This window comes from Mixophyes fleayi, chromosome 2 (assembly GCF_038048845.1).
Source record: "Mixophyes fleayi isolate aMixFle1 chromosome 2, aMixFle1.hap1, whole genome shotgun sequence".
Taxonomy (NCBI): domain Eukaryota; kingdom Metazoa; phylum Chordata; class Amphibia; order Anura; family Limnodynastidae; genus Mixophyes; species Mixophyes fleayi.
The window spans coordinates 234,660,278-234,677,357 of record NC_134403.1 but is presented as its reverse complement, the minus strand read 5'-3'; the positions used below and the strand labels follow the sequence as shown (position 1 = coordinate 234,677,357).

Sequence of the window (17,080 nt, the reverse complement as noted above, 5' to 3'; positions counted from 1 at the left end):
GTTTTGTAATTTTACACAAGATCATATGCAGGTTTTGCTTTTTACATTTGTTCTCTATATGAGTTTTATGCACAGCATGGTGCTCTTGGAAGGGGTAGGAGCTTCAGTCGTCCACAACCCCCACACACAATCAAATCATGTGGTTTAGAAGGAGGAAACAGCTTCAAGGAACCTCACAGTTAGTGCCTGAATTAAAAAGAAACTATAACGCTTTGTCTGGTTAAACTCATATTTGTGGGGATGTGTCTATGTTTTAATGAACTTCAGCTTCAACAAAATGGCCACCATTATTGGTCTTACTTATTTTGATCACAAGATAATAACCCCTAATTAGGAAGTCCAGGGATGGGAAGGATCATTCCCATTCTGTCTTTAATGAACTCTGGTGTAACCTTATTTGAAAGAAGGGAGTCCCCTATTTCAAATGTTGTGGCCCATTAGTAGTTATTGCTTGGTGATCCCATGTGATCAAAATATTAAGGAGGAGAGGATAGGGAAAGGTTTGTAATGCCCAGATCTCCCTCATCTGTGCCCAAAAAAACTATGGGACCCATAATTTGAAAGAGAATAGTCGACTCTTTCAAATGATATAATGTAGTAGCTAAAAGCACCAGAGATGGGTTATAATGTCCAGATCTCCCCCATCCTGGCTTTAATAAAGCCAAATCCCATCTCCAATTTGAGACAGCAATAAGTTGGGCAATATACATAAGTACATAGCAAACCATAGTTTACAAAGCAGAAAACAGCAACTCCACAGCGCAAATGCAGCTTTGGACCCCCAGTGGACCTCAAATTCCCTAATGCGGACATACATTTACACCAAGGCGCATAGGTTTTCTTAGCAAAATGGCTGCATTTGTGGAGATGCAGAAGTTTGCACAAGCATTCCTAGCAAAGTAAAGAGAGGAGCTCAGTGTGCCTTGTTTTATGGAGCAGTGCAGAAATGGGATCTCATCTAGCAGAGGATTTTCAGGGATAATATTTGCAGTACACAGTCATTCCCACTCTGCAAAAACACTTGAATTTTGCACCAGCTCAGATCTAGCAGAGAAAGGGTCCTGTCTGATATTTTTATTACTATTATTATTAATAATATTTATTTATATAGTGCCAGCATATTCCAGGGCAGCATGGTGACTAAGTGGTTAGCACTTCTGCCTCACAATGCTGGGGTCATAAGTTCAATTCCCAACCATGGCCTTATCTATGTGGAGTTTGTATGTTCTCCCCGTGTTTGCATGTGTTTCCTCCTGGTGCTCCGGTTTCCTCCCACACTCTAAAACATACTAGTAGGTTAATTGGCTGCTATAAAAAAAAAAATTGACCCTAGTCTCTCTATCTCTCTGTATTTCCGTATGTGTGTATATGTTAGGGAATTTAGACTGTAAGCTCCAATGGGGCAGGGACTGATGTGAATGAGTTCTCTGTACAGTGCTGCGGAATCAGTGGCGCTATATAAATAAATGGTGGTGATGATGATGATGATGATAGTGATTATATTCTTATCTTTTAAGTATATAAACGCTCCAATACTTATAATGAGAAAAAAACAGTTCTCATGCATGTACACAGGGGACTGTATAAAATAAAAACTCATCATACTTCCCCTCCACCTAGAGGATGCCAGCTCTCTTAAATTAAATTAAAAAAATATATTGTTTAATATTTTCTTGAAAAGTTTTTGCCAAACGGGGACAAAAACAGGAAAATCCCTATAAAAAAGGCCCACCTGCACACTATAGCCTACCAAATAATTATAACCAACCACAGTCAATAACAAGTGTTTTCCATGCTGGACAATTTCTAAATAGGTGTCTGGTGAATCGGATATCCAGCAGTGAACTGTGCATGCCGTCTGCTTTGTTACAAGTGACAATTTGGTGTGACGCGTATTACATTGCTTGGAGTGCGGCTACAAATGCATTTCTCCACAAAATGGGTCCCATTAAAAGTATAGGACAAAACCTGATCTCTGTTAGCCTTCAGTGGAGACCACTCTATCCCCATTATAATCTACCACTTCCAGGAACATTTTTCCCAACTCTAAGCTGTCTCTGAGTATAGGGGCGAGACTCAATCTCTGAGGTGGCAGAGATTGTTAGACCTTAGGCGGGAAGAAAAAGTCTTCCTAATGACATATTGTCACTCATTCAGTTTATGTTTTCACTGCGGCAACCCCTCAATATCTACCAGCCACTGACATGTAAGAACAACAGCTGGCAGCTGCTTGCCTGTGAAGCTCCCGCTGCTGCTCATCCATGTTGCTAATAGGCTGGAAGTGCAGCACTGGAATATATAGAGTCACAGTCCAGAGCCATACTCTCAAGAGAAGATGCTGCCATGCCCATGCTGCACACAAGGTAAGAAACGCAGGAGGGAACGGGGGAGGGATGATAGCAGCTATGTGGGGGACATCTTATGGAGAAGGGGGGTAGCCTATGGCACCCATGCTGGCCCTGAGTAGGTGCATAATTTTATAAAACTGAATTTATTTATCACAGCGAAGGTCATTAAGGAACTACAAAACAATTTAATCAGGAATGAAGAGATAGATAGATAGACATTTCATAAAGTTACTGCCACCCAAGATAAAGGCATTCCATGCATCTATGCAATATGTTGCAAGGTCAGTGGCACAGAATGTATTAACTAATTGGCTTTTACAAGTGGATAAAAATGGATGAGGTAAAGTAGTAGTGAGATAATAAGAGAAAATTAACTTTGCCATATATGCCAATATCAATATTTCCCAGACCTAGAGCTTCTAGCATTTCGTTAGCGCAAGGTAGTTTGCACTTGCTATCATTGGACACGTATGATGACACAGAATGACAAACAATGATGGTCTGTTTGCACAGCAAGCACATGCAGCTGATATTTACAACGCTGGGCTTGCAGCCATCACTGAGACAGAACAGCCCACCACTGGGAGCAAGGACAGTCTGTGAATAGAAGAACACAGCAAAGCTTAACAGATAGAGCTATGTATTAGTGGATTGGAAGAGAATATTAGAGAAAAAGAGGAAAGACAGTAGTGAGCTGAGGCAATAGAAGAATGTGTGAGAATAAACAAATTTCAAATTCCCAGTTGCAAAGTAGCCAGAAAAAACAAACAAATCATTGTCTACCAAAGAAGTGCGTAAAAAGATGGGAGTAAATCAGCAGCCACATATTTTGTAGCTGCTCAACCTGTTGATCTCCGACACTGTACTGTAGAATGTAGAAAAACAGAGACTAAATTAACACACGTAGCTAATCATTCTGTCAAAACAAATATTCTGACAGTGCCACAAAAATCTGATCACAATAGGAAACAGAACAATCACTGAACATACAGCTGCTATTTGACATTCTATTAAATGTAGTCTATTTCCCATAAACCTGTAGTACTTATTTTAGTTTAGTTGTCTTTGCATTTTGTCATATAGTTGTCATCAAGGGCCGTATCAACACACAGCAGTATATTCCTCAATAATACATTCATGTAGGTATGGGATCTGTTATTTGGAATGCTTGAGGCATCTGTTTTTACATAATTTAGAGGATATCATCATGCCTAAAAGGTATTGAAACACATTCTACAATTGTGCCTAGCTTTCCTCACTCTTCCCCAGTCATTGCCCTTTCTAAATTGTTTAGCAAAGCTGTTAATAGCAACTAGAGGAAGAAATGTGCTGCACTTTTTCGTGTACATGAAAAAATAATCCAAACAATACTTTCTAATTTTTTCTTTACGTGATAAGAAATTTTCTGGATAACAGGATTCTAGATAAGAGATCTCACACCTATATAAAATGTCACAGCCCACTGTGACATCATATATAGGTGTGAGACCTCTGTCAGCCATTGTGTTAGCATGAAGACATTCACTTACATCAATCTCACTTAGGATAACGTCAATAATACTGCCTATAACAATGAGGAAATCAAAGACATTCCAGGGGTCCCCGAAGTAACCCTTAAAAGAAAAAAAAAAGAAAACATGCTAAAGACAATCTAAAACAGACAGCTACTTATAACATATATGTTATTTGATTTAATCAGGGTTGCAAATACATTTTACTGGGAATTAATTAACTCTTGTTAGGGACATGGCTCCAATTTAACTGAGAATTCGGAACTATATCATATGTATTCTGTTCCAGTAATATGTCTTGATTACATCATGTATTTCAGGAGATTGAATAATGTCTATAATTATTAATGATGATAACAACAACAATAATAATAATAATAATAATAATAATAATAATAATAATAATCTAATAATCCTAAAAAGCTTTGAGTAATGTAAAGTAAAATTCATTTGGTGACTATTTTCAAGGGTAAGTGCATATTGCATTTTAAATATGGGAATTCTGTACATCTCTACATACTGACCTTTGCTTTGAAGGCTGCCAACTTTAGTAGCATTTCCACAGTGAATATTCCAGTAAAAGCTACATTGAGGATGTCTGACACATGACTAAACTCTGCTGTCTGCCCATAGTGCTGGTTAAAAAGACACAAATGATCAAATACCTATTTTTATATAAAATGTAGCAATTTACTATTAAATAATGCAATTCAATAGGTTCCACGAATGTGCTAGTCCATCATCAACTACAAAAACAAAACTTATTTTCTATTTTATTTCATTTAAGTGTGTACCAATGTACAAACCCCCTCACAAGAATTGCTATAATAGTCAAAAAATACAATTAGATAAAAATCATAATAATAGTAAGTGAAGCAATACAGCTAAAATATTTCCAGAACATTTCTGTTCACTACAAGTCTTTTAAAGAAAAAGTAACATTAAAATTGAAATATAGTTTTTTAATTGCATATTCTAAGAATATGAAACTCACATCTTCTCAAATTCCTTTCTTGGAACTGGGACCATGAATGTAGGACCGCCAATATAATGTGTGCAGTAAAATTGGAAGCCTTTCTAATTTGCAGTGCACTTGAAATAGAAACGTGCCATGCTCTGGTTATCTGACAGTGGAGATCACAGTGTCAAGGAAGCAAGACGAGATGCATGAAAGGAGTTGAAGCAAAAGGACTGGATGGACAGACAACGTGGGAGCAAAAGAAAGGGTCCCAGAATAGCGAGCATTAGGAAAAAAAGAGGTAGATCACAAGGGGTTTAGGGAAGAGGTTTTCAGATAAGATGGGATAGGCAATACTGGTATCATACAGGAGATAAGAGGAGGTAGGATTCATGGCTGAAGACAAGAGAAGTGGGATGTGAAGGGGGGCAACTTGGATTTTGTACTGAAACCCAGGGGCTTTTAGCTTTGCTTCTGTCATGTAAGGTACATTTAAGTATGCTAAGCTTATAAAAGTATATTTTGATCATAGAATAGTAAACCTTACAAAACTCATTGGGGTAAAAGTCACATCTTTTTAAAGTCTAGTAAATTTACATTAAACTTGTAATGTGCCTCTTATTAATAAACTAGAGTTTACCTGCATGCCAAGACTGATGGTGTTCAGCATAATGAGTGCAAACATCAAGTACTCAAAATATGAAGAGGTGACCAGATACCAGACCTTATACTGATATGGGTTCTTTGGGATGTACCGTCGCAGGGGACGAGCCTTCAGAGCATACTGCACACACTGCCTCTGTTTGAGAAAATCAGATATAACATGTACCAAATACTAATAAATTATAAGCTGCAAAATTTAATTTAGAAAAAGCACTGATAATTAAAATTCAGTGATATAAATATTCTATTTGAGAAATAGAAAACGACATAATTCTACCTGATTTTTGTTTAATTCGCAGTTCTTATACTCCTGCTCTCCTTGCTCCTGGAAGGTGACAATGACAAAGCCCACAAAGATGTTCATCATGAAGAAAGCAATGAGGATAATGTAGATAATGAAAAAGACTGCGATTTCAATGCGGTAATTATAGATGGGTCCCATATCCTCAGTGTGTGAGTCTATAGCTCTGTACAGCAACCTATTTATATAAAAATGCAGACAAATAATTACTCATATATAATTAAATGCTATCAAGCATGCAAAATAGTGAAATATATGTTCATTATTTTAAGTAAAGCAAGTTTGTCCATAAGTAATATTGTTAATATTTCTACATATTTTGTGTACCACCAAAGCTGATGAAATTCATATTCACAGGCTGTTGACAAGCAAAAGATAGTTTTAGTAATGAGTTAAATATAATAAAAAGCTAAAATAAGTGTTTTTTTGTATTACTTTTTTACTTTTTACAGTTGTGTTAAATTCAAACTCTGTTAGAGCATATTACCTAAAGGTTTTTGCTCTATCACTAAAATTATTACCAACATTCTGGAATTAGAGCATCTGTAATATATGTATCAACATTGACAATATAAAGTACTCTATTGTAAGAAATTGTTAGTGAAATGTATTTTGATAAGTTTATATAAAATGCAATAGGTGTCTGTATTATTAACAGGGATTCCTTGATGTGATTGTATTTTTAGGTAAAGAGTTATCATAACATAATTGCCCATAATCTGTCACGAAAGGAAATCAACAAATGGTATTGAGTTTTCACCATTTCACTTTTTAATATATATCTTAACCAAGGTGGTGCTATAAAGCTTGCCTAGAGGTTATATCTTTTTGAAATAAGAAAATAGAAGAAATAAGGACAGACAAAGGAATACCTGGGAATCCTTTGATCACTACATAACATGTCTCCAACGAGAAGCATACCTGAAGTTTATTTTAAAAAGTTGGATGTAATTTGGAAATGGAGGTGAAGTCTGGGTAGGTAACTTTGATGACAACTTGCCAGAAATATATAAAGATAGAGCCTTGCAAGACTCTTATCCACATATTGTTAATTACATTGTCTGTTCCATATTATTGCTCAATTTAATACTTCTGAGCATATCAGGTCTGATATTGTGATAGACATTTTTTTACTGTTATATTGAATAAGTCCATTTCCATGCATTACTTTGTGTCAAACAGTATTAGTTAATTATGCTTTGCTGTTATTTATTTTATATGTTTGATTGATTTGTAAATAATGTAGTCCTTAGTTTATTACCCTTCTTTATATATTGACACTTGTTGACTGTAAGTGTTTAGATTTTCTGTATATTATGTTTATATAGTGGTTTTTGTATTTTCTTTGCTAATCTCTACAAATTTGAGGTGTAAAACTATTGCTAAACATATGTACAAAATTAATTTGTGATAATATTTTCAATAGTAAATAATACAATATGTTTATTTATGTAAAATTATGACTAGCCCATTTTTAGTAAGTGTATTGTTTTGTTAGAACTTACTGAGGCCAGCCCTCAAAGGTGGAGATGGTGAAAAGAGACATCATGCCAGAGAGGACATTATCAAAATGGAAGTCACTATGAGTCCAAATTCTTGGCTTTAGCTGCAGCTGAGTTGGGTCATCATCTTTTTCCACAATAAAATAACCCCTAAAAAAAGAAAAGGTGAATTTTAAGGGAAAGGAGTGGGAATGGAACATAGAGATGTATCAGTGGATGATAAAGATAAATAAAGGCATATCAGAGTGTAACTGTTTGCATTATACATACATGCATTCCTCCGCTGTCATCTTGGTTGTATCAGTACAGCTATAAAATTTACCCTAAAAATAAGCAGAGATAGAAAATTTAGGCTATACTGTCATAGCCTTAAATTATCATTCATAGAACAAATATCATATTTGAAATCAGTGCAAGTATAAGGTGAGAGTCTAATAAATTTACTTACAAGTTATCAACTTATACTACTTTTTTTTTAAATAAACTGTATTGCTTTTCCTTCTGTTTATGGGACCTAAATCTAACACAATGCCTTTATTCACATCTGGATGTTTTCAAACAATCAAAGCCCAAAATTCAAAAATTCTCTGTCTTTCACACAAACTAACTCATTAGGATTAAACTAGATTTATGGCTCTGTCAAAACTATAAATTTTGATTAGGTTGGCCAATGCAAACAAAATGTACTGTGTGTGCTGAGTTAATTTTTTTGTCCACTTGTTTGACTATTTCCTTCTGTTAATGAATCCTGACATTAGCAGTAGCAGAAAACCAATATTAGGCAAACAAAAATATTATTTATTTGTCTAATTCTAGGTATGTTTATACCAGGGGTGTCCAACCTTTTAACTTCCCTGGGCCACATTGGAAGACGACGAGTTGGTTTGGGCCGCACATAAGATACACTAACAATAACGATAGCTGATCATCCAAAAAACCATAGAAAACATAGTTAACATATATATATATATGAGAAAAAAAGTGATATTGAGATATATATATATATATATATATATATCACTTTTTTTTCAAATCCCCCTATACTTACCTTTCAATCGCCCTGTTCAAAAAATCCTCTCTAGTTATTATACTATAATCACATTTTGTATTGTTTCGATGCAATATCAATAAAGTGCATTTAAGCCAGGCATTGTATATCAGGGTGCCCTGACCAGGCCTGCGGTACCTGAGATATACATCACTGTGACCCCAAATTGTGACCAGTTTTGCTAATTACACCACTATGTTAGTTAAGGGATAACAACTTATAATGGGCCAAAGAGAATAATATATAATGCCCCATTAGTATTACAAGTAGAAGTATGTAGTAGGGAGATAAGGTCCATGATGCTCCAGGACCAGGTGACTTTTATTCACTGGTCAGCGTCCCTTGAAATAATAAAAAAAATCCCCCTTAACTTACCTTTTAATCGGCTTGTTCTCCTGTCCTCTTCTCTCCTTTTCTCCAATTCTGTCCTGCTGATTGTTCTTCTCACGCGGGTGACTCCTCTGTGCTGCGCTCTGCAATGGATGTTGGGCGTGATGACATCACGCCCGACATTCACTGCGAGCACCGCACGGAGGAGGAGACAAGGGAGGGAGCCGGAGTGCCAGCTGACGTGACCGCGTGACCGCAAGGTAAGTATTTTCTTTTCTTTTTTTTGCCGAATTTTTTTTTCCATTAACAGTGCTGCCCCCTTGCCACAACCAAAACTCCTTCTGGGCCACATTTACAGGTGTGCTGGACCTCATGCGGCCCGCGGGCCGCGGGTTGGACAACCCTGGTTTATACATTCAAAAGTAAAAGAACTGACTCACAAAAAAGTCGCTGCAGTAGCCTAGCTCCAGTTCTGGAGTAGATATTTATGTTATGCTTTGGTTTAAAATACATTTGTTCTATAATATAGTTTCCTTAATATGGTTAAACATTTAATTATGAGCACCAACAATAGTAAGATCTCAAGTACAGGTGTCACTTAGGCAGGTGTATACCTGCCTAAGAGAAAGTTACAACAAAAATATAATATAAGTATAGCATCACTTTGCATAACTCTTCCTTGACCTTGGGAATTACTGTAGTAGTGACTTTAGCACATGTTGAATATAGTGTTAAATTAGTATATGAGGCAACCATCCAGTTACCTCCATGTCACATGGAGGGACAGATACACCAGTGAGAACAAGCACTGAGACAGAATATCCAGACGTTATTTTATCATTTATTCACTTTCCTTCATCTACACAATTTCTTCTGACTTTCCAAAAATTTAATAGATAGTTTATTAATAATCCAAAAATTGTGGGTATAAACTAAAAGCATATAATAGTTATTTATTTGTTTTTATGTATTTATTTTTATGTATTTTATTTTTAAAATGACAATATATATATTTTTAAATATGGTTTCAGCATTGAAAAAAAGAGGATTTTATACTCACAATAAAACCATTTCTCTGAGTCCATCTGGGGGACACTGCTTACCATGTGGTTGTATGAGGGAACATGGAGTAGGCACTCAAATAGTTAACTTCCTGTTGACAGGCTATATCCTCTCGGCAACCCCGTGCAAACCTCAGTGTGCAATACAAAAGCCCGAAGGAACGGAACTCAAACACCCCAAGAATAACAGCAGAAGAGCAGAAGGGAGGGAACGCAGTGTACCCCAGATGGACTCAGAGAAATGGATTTAACGTGAGAATAAAATCCTCTTTTCTCTTACATCCACCTGGGGTACCCTGCTTACCATGGGGATGTATACCAAAGCAGCCCCCTAAGGGAAGAACCGCTCTGACAGCCTGGTCCGCAACACTGTGCAGCCGAAACTGGTGTCCGGGGATGAAAACACATTAAATTGATAAAACCTAGTGAAGCTGTGGACAGAGGACCAGGTGGCCACCGGGCAGAGCTGATCAGCTGAACTCCGTTATGCGCAGCCCAAGAAGCACCTCTGAGTGGGTGGAATGGGCGGCAATACGACTCGTCGCAGGCCGATCAAAGCTGACATAGGCCTGCTTAATTGTGGACGTAATCCATCTAGCAATAATCCGCTTAGAAGCCAACCAAGCCCATTTGTGGGCCTCAAATAGTACAAAGAGAGTCAGTCCGTCGAATGGCTGATTTAACATAGATGCGGATCGCACAAACCACATCCAACTAAGTCAAGGAATTTGGGCCTACAGAGGCAGCCGCCTCCTGGAAGACTGAGACCCTAGTCTCCTGGTTCTGGTGAAAACCTTAAACCATCCTTGGCTGAAAAGACAGAACTGTTCTCACCACAGCCCTGTCATCGTGGAAAATGAAAGGGATTCACACCAATAATGTGAACTCCCAGACCATTAACATCCCCATTTCACCAACTCCAACTGATGACACAAACTTATCCAACTCCTCCCTACTCACTATACATAATGACACAACCATTCCTTCCCCTGCCAGTACACCTCTAGAGACATCCAGGTACGAGTCATTGGTTATTCGCTCATTTGAACAAGGATGGACAGATGCCAACCTCTATCTATCCAGCAACACAACCATCCCCAACAAACCAGATAACCCCACAACTTCAAATTCCACCCTAGGCATCCCTTCTGAACATCAGACCATCGCTAGACACCCAGCCAACATAAATCAACTCCCTATCCGTCAGTTACCCCCAACTCTTCCAAGCAGCCTTTTTTAGCCTTAGGCCTGAAACCTCCCTCAGCCCCAGACCCATCAACAAAAATACACACACAACACAAAAAACGAAACCTTTCAGAACCAGACGAGGAGGAAGAGGTCACAAATTGCACCAACAAAAAGATCAAATCACACCCAAACCTCAGCCCTCCCCCACTAGATTGGGGATCTTCAATTTAAGTGAACACAATCTAACAGATCATGAACTCTCTGTACAGCAAGGGACTAAAATTCGCACCCACTTGTCATCTCAACAAATTTGAGACATACCTTGACAGTCAATGCTTCACTAGGAAAATTTGCCTTAAAAAGTATTTTGCCCAACACCAACTGCAACATCGCCCGCCACAAGACTCCCAGTATATACACACCAGTCTTAAACCCAAATCCACATTCTACCCAATACAGTCCAAATCAAGTTACATAGACACTTTTGAGAAATTAGTCACAGACGAACTCGAAACGATGAATACCAAAACAACTACTAGTAAGCCTAATCTCACCAAACCAGAAAACATGGCCCTCAAGGACCTCAAATCCAATACCCACATTGTCATCAAACCAGCCGACAAAGGTGGTGGTTTAGTGATACTCAATAAACAGGACTATATACGACAAGCCCAATTCATTTTGGACGACGTCAATACGTACAGCAGACTTAAATCAGACCCTACCCTCATGTTCCAAAAAGAACTACAGACTCTACTCAAATTTGGTAAAGAAACCGGAATTCTCAACAGCAAAGGGTACGATTTCCTATACAAACAACATCCCATCATCCCGGTTTCCTATTATCTGCCCAAACTGCACAAAGACCCCATCAACCCACTCGGTAGACCCATCATATCTGCGATAGATTCATTAACATCTAATCTGTCCCAGTATCTTGACCATTTCCTTCAACATTACGTAACCATACAGAGATCATACCTCAGAGATACCACAGCAGCCATCCAAGCACTACAGGATATTCACTCGTCCCAAGATATGTGGTTAGCATCTATTGATGTTACCTCTCTCTATACTATCATAGAACATCAGACAGGTATCAATAGCGTTAAACATTTTCTACAATCTGAAGGATTACTATCCAAGGATCAGATTGACTTCATCCTCACAGGCATAAACTTCATACTCACCCACAACTACACTTGGTTTGAAAACAACTTTTACCTCCAACACAGAGGCACCGCCATGGGCACCAAGTTTGCGCCGAGCTACGTGAACCTCTTCATGGCCAAGTGGGAGGAGGATCGCATATGGGGGAACGTGGACCTCGGGGCAAATTTGGTGCTATGGAAAAGATACATCGATGATGTATTATTCATCTGGAAAGGGGACTCAGACTCCCTTAACAAATTTTTAGATGACATCAATGACAACTCAGACAACATCAAGTTCACCTCCCAAATAAGCCAATCTAAAATAGAATTCTTGGATCTTGAGATATTCATACACAATCAATCCATCCACACACGCACATTCCACAAGAAAGTAGATGTCAATAGCTACATTCTAGCTTCAAGCCACCACCACCCACTTTGGCTCTCCAATGTCTCACTGGGTCAATTTAAACGCATACGTCGCAACTGTTCAAACCTTAATGACTACGATACACAAGGGGAGGCACTTAAACAACATTTTCTTGACAAACAATACCCAGCAGCAACGATCAACAAAGCCTTTACCCAGGCCAGGGAATCAGACAGAGCATCTCTGATGACATACAAAACACCCCCCACCTATCGGGATTGATAAATCAACCACCTCCTCCCCAGACGATATTTACTTCATCACCCAATACTCATCAGCAGCCAACAAAATCAGCAAAATCATGAAGAAACACTGGAACATATTACTAAAGGACCCAACAATGCAACATATTCTGCCCACCCAACCCAAAATAGTGTTCACAAAAGCTAAAAGTGTACATAGGACCCTGGTTCACAATCATATACCCCCCTCCAAACTACAACAGTCAACTATTGATCAGTCATCACCTCCCACAGGATTCTACCACTGTGGCAGGTGCACAGGTTGCAAAAACATGCATACCAACTCAACTAAACCAGTCATTCAGTTTCAATCTCAAGTCACCAAACAACAGTTCCAGATAAAAGATTTCATGACCTGCAACAGCAATAATGTAATCTACCTTCTGGAATGCACATGCAACCTACAGTATGTAGGGAGAACTAGCAGACCATTGAAAACCCGTATTTATGAACACATACGTAACATTAAGAAGGGCTTCCTTCTCCACAGCGTGCCAGAACATTTTCACAAAGTTCACAACTCCAATCCTGAAGGTCTCACCTTTACAGCCATTAAACAAATCAAAAAGAATTGGAGAGTAGGGGACATTCTAAAATTTAATCAATAAGGAAGAAGCATTTTGGATCTTTAACCTTAAGACCCTCAGCCCCAAGAGGTCTAAATTTAGATTTTGATCTAAACCATTATTATCTTAATTAAGGTCGCTTATGATATTAGTAACCTTTACCCCACAGTCTTCCTTCAAATCTACATGTTACGTCCATAATGTAATGAGAAGATACTGTCACCTCCTGCCACAAAGTGTGTCTACTCACAAACGTCCTCACATCGATGCAGCTTCCAGCTTCATGCTCCACCATCCCCCAGCCTTCCCCCCCCCTCCCTCATTCCCTAATCTATTAAATTTTTATTGAGTCACACTCACCAGGTTATTATTCATCCATATCAAGACCGCAGCAACAGAAACACACACAGCGGAACCCGCAAACATGCATTATAAATCAGCACGATTTTACGCTTCCAACTGTCCATATCAGGCCATCGCCCTTTAGACTATCCATCTCCATTTACTTTTCAATTCAAGTTTAAATCCTACTAGTTGATATGATCACAATCAGTATCATCTTTATCTCCATTTTTTTCTATTTTCATTATCCTGCACCTAGCGAAAACAGATCCACGCCTTCACTTCATCCCCCTATCCACCAGCGAGATTATATCTAATAACCCCTCCTCCATATCATCAGCCAATCAACACAAAGATCGCCCATCTAATCAGGGGATCTCCACCCCCTCAAATACCGGCCCCACACTCCCACACACTCACTCCTTGAGAAAGTCCATAGGACTAAACGCGTCGGGGCAATACATCCCTCCTGATCATTCAGCAATTGACTGCCAAGTATTCTTTATGTAAGGGCTGCATTACACATGTAATAAACTTCCTTGAGATACTTCACCATGTAGTTTCCCGTAATTCTTCCCTCCGCAGTTCACGCATGCGCGTTTGCCAGCGCTAACAGAACCCGACGAACACGTGACGTCACTCACGCGGCGCCTGCAGATTCCATCCACGGACGAGCGACACGGCGGCTAGCAACCAGGACACCACTGACCAGGGAACCGTATGCTTTCCCACACCTGCAGTCAGCTGGCCTCAGAATCGCACTAGCACACGGCGACACCAGGCAACAGATCATCGCTACCAGATACATCTACTCACACGCGATTGACATAGCGCTGCAAGGTAATTGCACAGCTATTCCACACTGCCACTCATCTCTATACAGACACACCAGTGCCACAGATCCAGATCCCCAGCAGTTTTCCTGCACACGACACACAGCTGTCACAGAACTTTTGGTCATCCATCTATAACCACATCATAGATACTTGACTTTCTATTTGTATTTGTTTTTGATTGCCTGCTCTCCTTATTTTGTTTATGTTTGCCTGTTTCCCTGAGAGGCCACCATACCTCACTTGTCCGCCACAATATTCTGCTGATAACAGTTCAACCTCCCGGTAATCTATCACCATTTTCAGAGGCATATTCCCAGCACCACACCCCCACTTCCATACCAGTATTTGAGCGCATCAGGACTTCTTCATCTTTATTTTATAGACTCTGCTAGATAAATGACAGAAGCTGATTAGTCATAATTGCCAACATTATGTTGGTTACGTCTGGGAGTTCCTGGAGCGGGGTATTGGCGTAGGGGGCGGGCTTCGTGAATTGCGCCATTTTGGCCCCGCCCCCAGTGACTTGATGCCTATTTGGGGTCTTTTTACAGCTGTAAAAATCCCCCCTAAGGTTTGATACATCTACCCTATATCCTGATTGCACTGATCTCAATTTTAAAAGCAAAAAAGTGACACTTTATAATACTCTGAATTTGGGTCTTTTTCATTTGCATATTATGGAAATAAAAAATAATAATGAAAATGTAATTAACTTTGCAGAGCTCAACATGTCACTACTAGTTTTTGGATAAGTGATTGCCCTTTTTAAAATATTAAAAATGATCCGACATATTAAACTTATCTGATCATTTTAACAGGACTATAACTCATCTAATGAGATGTAGTATATATGCCTACAGTATGTGTAATAGACTAGATCTATGTCTCCAATCACTTCTCTCAGCAGTGTTCCAGAGCCAATGATCTAATTGAACTAACTGAGCTAAATGAACTACTGAGTCAAATGAGTGAAATGAACTAATCTTTTGAACTAATCTTTTGTGTGAACTAGATCAGAATGAACTAATCTTCAAAATGAACTCGATTTCCCATCACTAGACTGCAACGATTCCTCCATGCTCAGCAATGGTTTGGTGCCTCCAGAAGAAATCAACATGCTGATGAAGGCAGGTGGATCTCCCTATTAACTCCTCCCTTTCTGTCGACCTTGCCTAGATTTCTTTAATTCTTAAATACCACCTGTTCTGTGGGGCTTCCAGAGTTAAGCCCGCAGACAGTAGTATAATTTCTCTCTCCCCGTAATTGTTTCCTGCACTCTAGATCCTATCTTCCCCTCCCCCCTCTTGAGGAGGAGACTTGAAACATTTCCAAGATGGTGCCTGCAAACACGCTGAGTTCCGGTGCTCTATGCCCTACAGAGCAGCGCCGGCCCTCAGAAATGATGTGACCGCGAGTCTTTGCTCCGCCCATCAGCATCAGTACATGCTGGATTCCGGCTCTCTATGCCTGACAGAGCAGCGCTGGTCCACAGAATAATATGACCCGCGGGTTTTACCCGACAGCATCAGTAGGGGAGAGAAAAATGCAGTCAGTGAGCCTCTGCCATTCTCACTGTGACTGCTACTACACAGCCGAAAACTGTGAGTAGTGTGCTGTTCCAGCACCGATATTAAAAATAAATAATATAAATGAAACTATCAGCTAAAATAAAGCCCATCTTTGCAAGAAGACTAGCTAGCTCTGTTGTGCTGCTAGCTCTGTTGTGCTGCCGAGCAGCAAACCAGAGGTCCTCTGGCACTCAAAACATACTGGGGTTTGAACGGGGTTGCAGAGGGGATATAGCCTGTCGGCAGGAAGTTAACTTTTTGAGTGCCTACTCCATGTTCCCTCATACAACCTCATGGTAAGCAGTGTCCCCCAGGTGGATGTAAGAGAAATACCTGTACTATTGAAAACCTTATGTATCAAGTGTGCCCCACATGAATTAGATTGAAAGCTCCTTTGGGCAGAGCCATCATATGGTCTGATCCCTCTTTACCCCCTCAATGTCCAGTGCTGAGTAGTATGTTTAAATGTATAAATAAAATCTAATATTATATATTTTCTGGGAGCAAGAAAAATATTGGTTTCAGAACTAGGCTATAAGAGTAGATAGTATACAAAACAAAAAGACAGTTGTCAGCACTTATCCTTTTCACTGCATATCTGTGTGTGTCTAGCAAAATGAAAACATGAGGTATTAGTTCATATTTTGATCAAAAAATTTAAGCCTGCATTCCAACGTCAAGGGGACCTCATTATATGCAGGTCCTACACTGACCTATATGCTTTAAACACCATAAAAATGCAGTTAAAATCAGATGCACTCACCTCCCAGGTATAGGGGTTTACATCTAGCAAGGGCTGGCTTGTGAGCCAGACCCAAATGCGCCTTAAATAGACTTGATGAATACATATATGGGCATTTATATTACCATGCAGCTGGTACCACATACAATATGGGATATACCGAGTGCGGGCTTGTTTTTCTCTGGTTTTGTTTCAAAATATTGCCTTTTTGTCATAGCAGCTGTCCATCAAGCCTATTTAATGCACATTTGGGTGTGGCTCACAAGCCAGCCCTTGCTAGATGTAAACTA

At 39.2% G+C, this 17,080-nt stretch overlaps 1 protein-coding gene across 1 annotated transcript in view; it reads right to left on the bottom strand.

Annotated features, from left to right (window-relative positions):
- Positions 1–17,080, bottom strand: part of CACNA1S (calcium voltage-gated channel subunit alpha1 S) — a 451,977-nt gene that overhangs the window by 125,502 nt on the left and 309,395 nt on the right. The window contains exons 24-29 of the mRNA XM_075195636.1: positions 7,554–7,606; positions 7,287–7,433; positions 5,758–5,959; positions 5,458–5,616; positions 4,384–4,494; positions 3,878–3,961 (exon numbers count right to left, since the gene is read on the bottom strand). Coding sequence (XP_075051737.1) covers positions 3,878–3,961; positions 4,384–4,494; positions 5,458–5,616; positions 5,758–5,959; positions 7,287–7,433; positions 7,554–7,606 — 756 coding nt within the window. The remainder of the gene's footprint in view (positions 1–3,877; positions 3,962–4,383; positions 4,495–5,457; positions 5,617–5,757; positions 5,960–7,286; positions 7,434–7,553; positions 7,607–17,080) is intronic.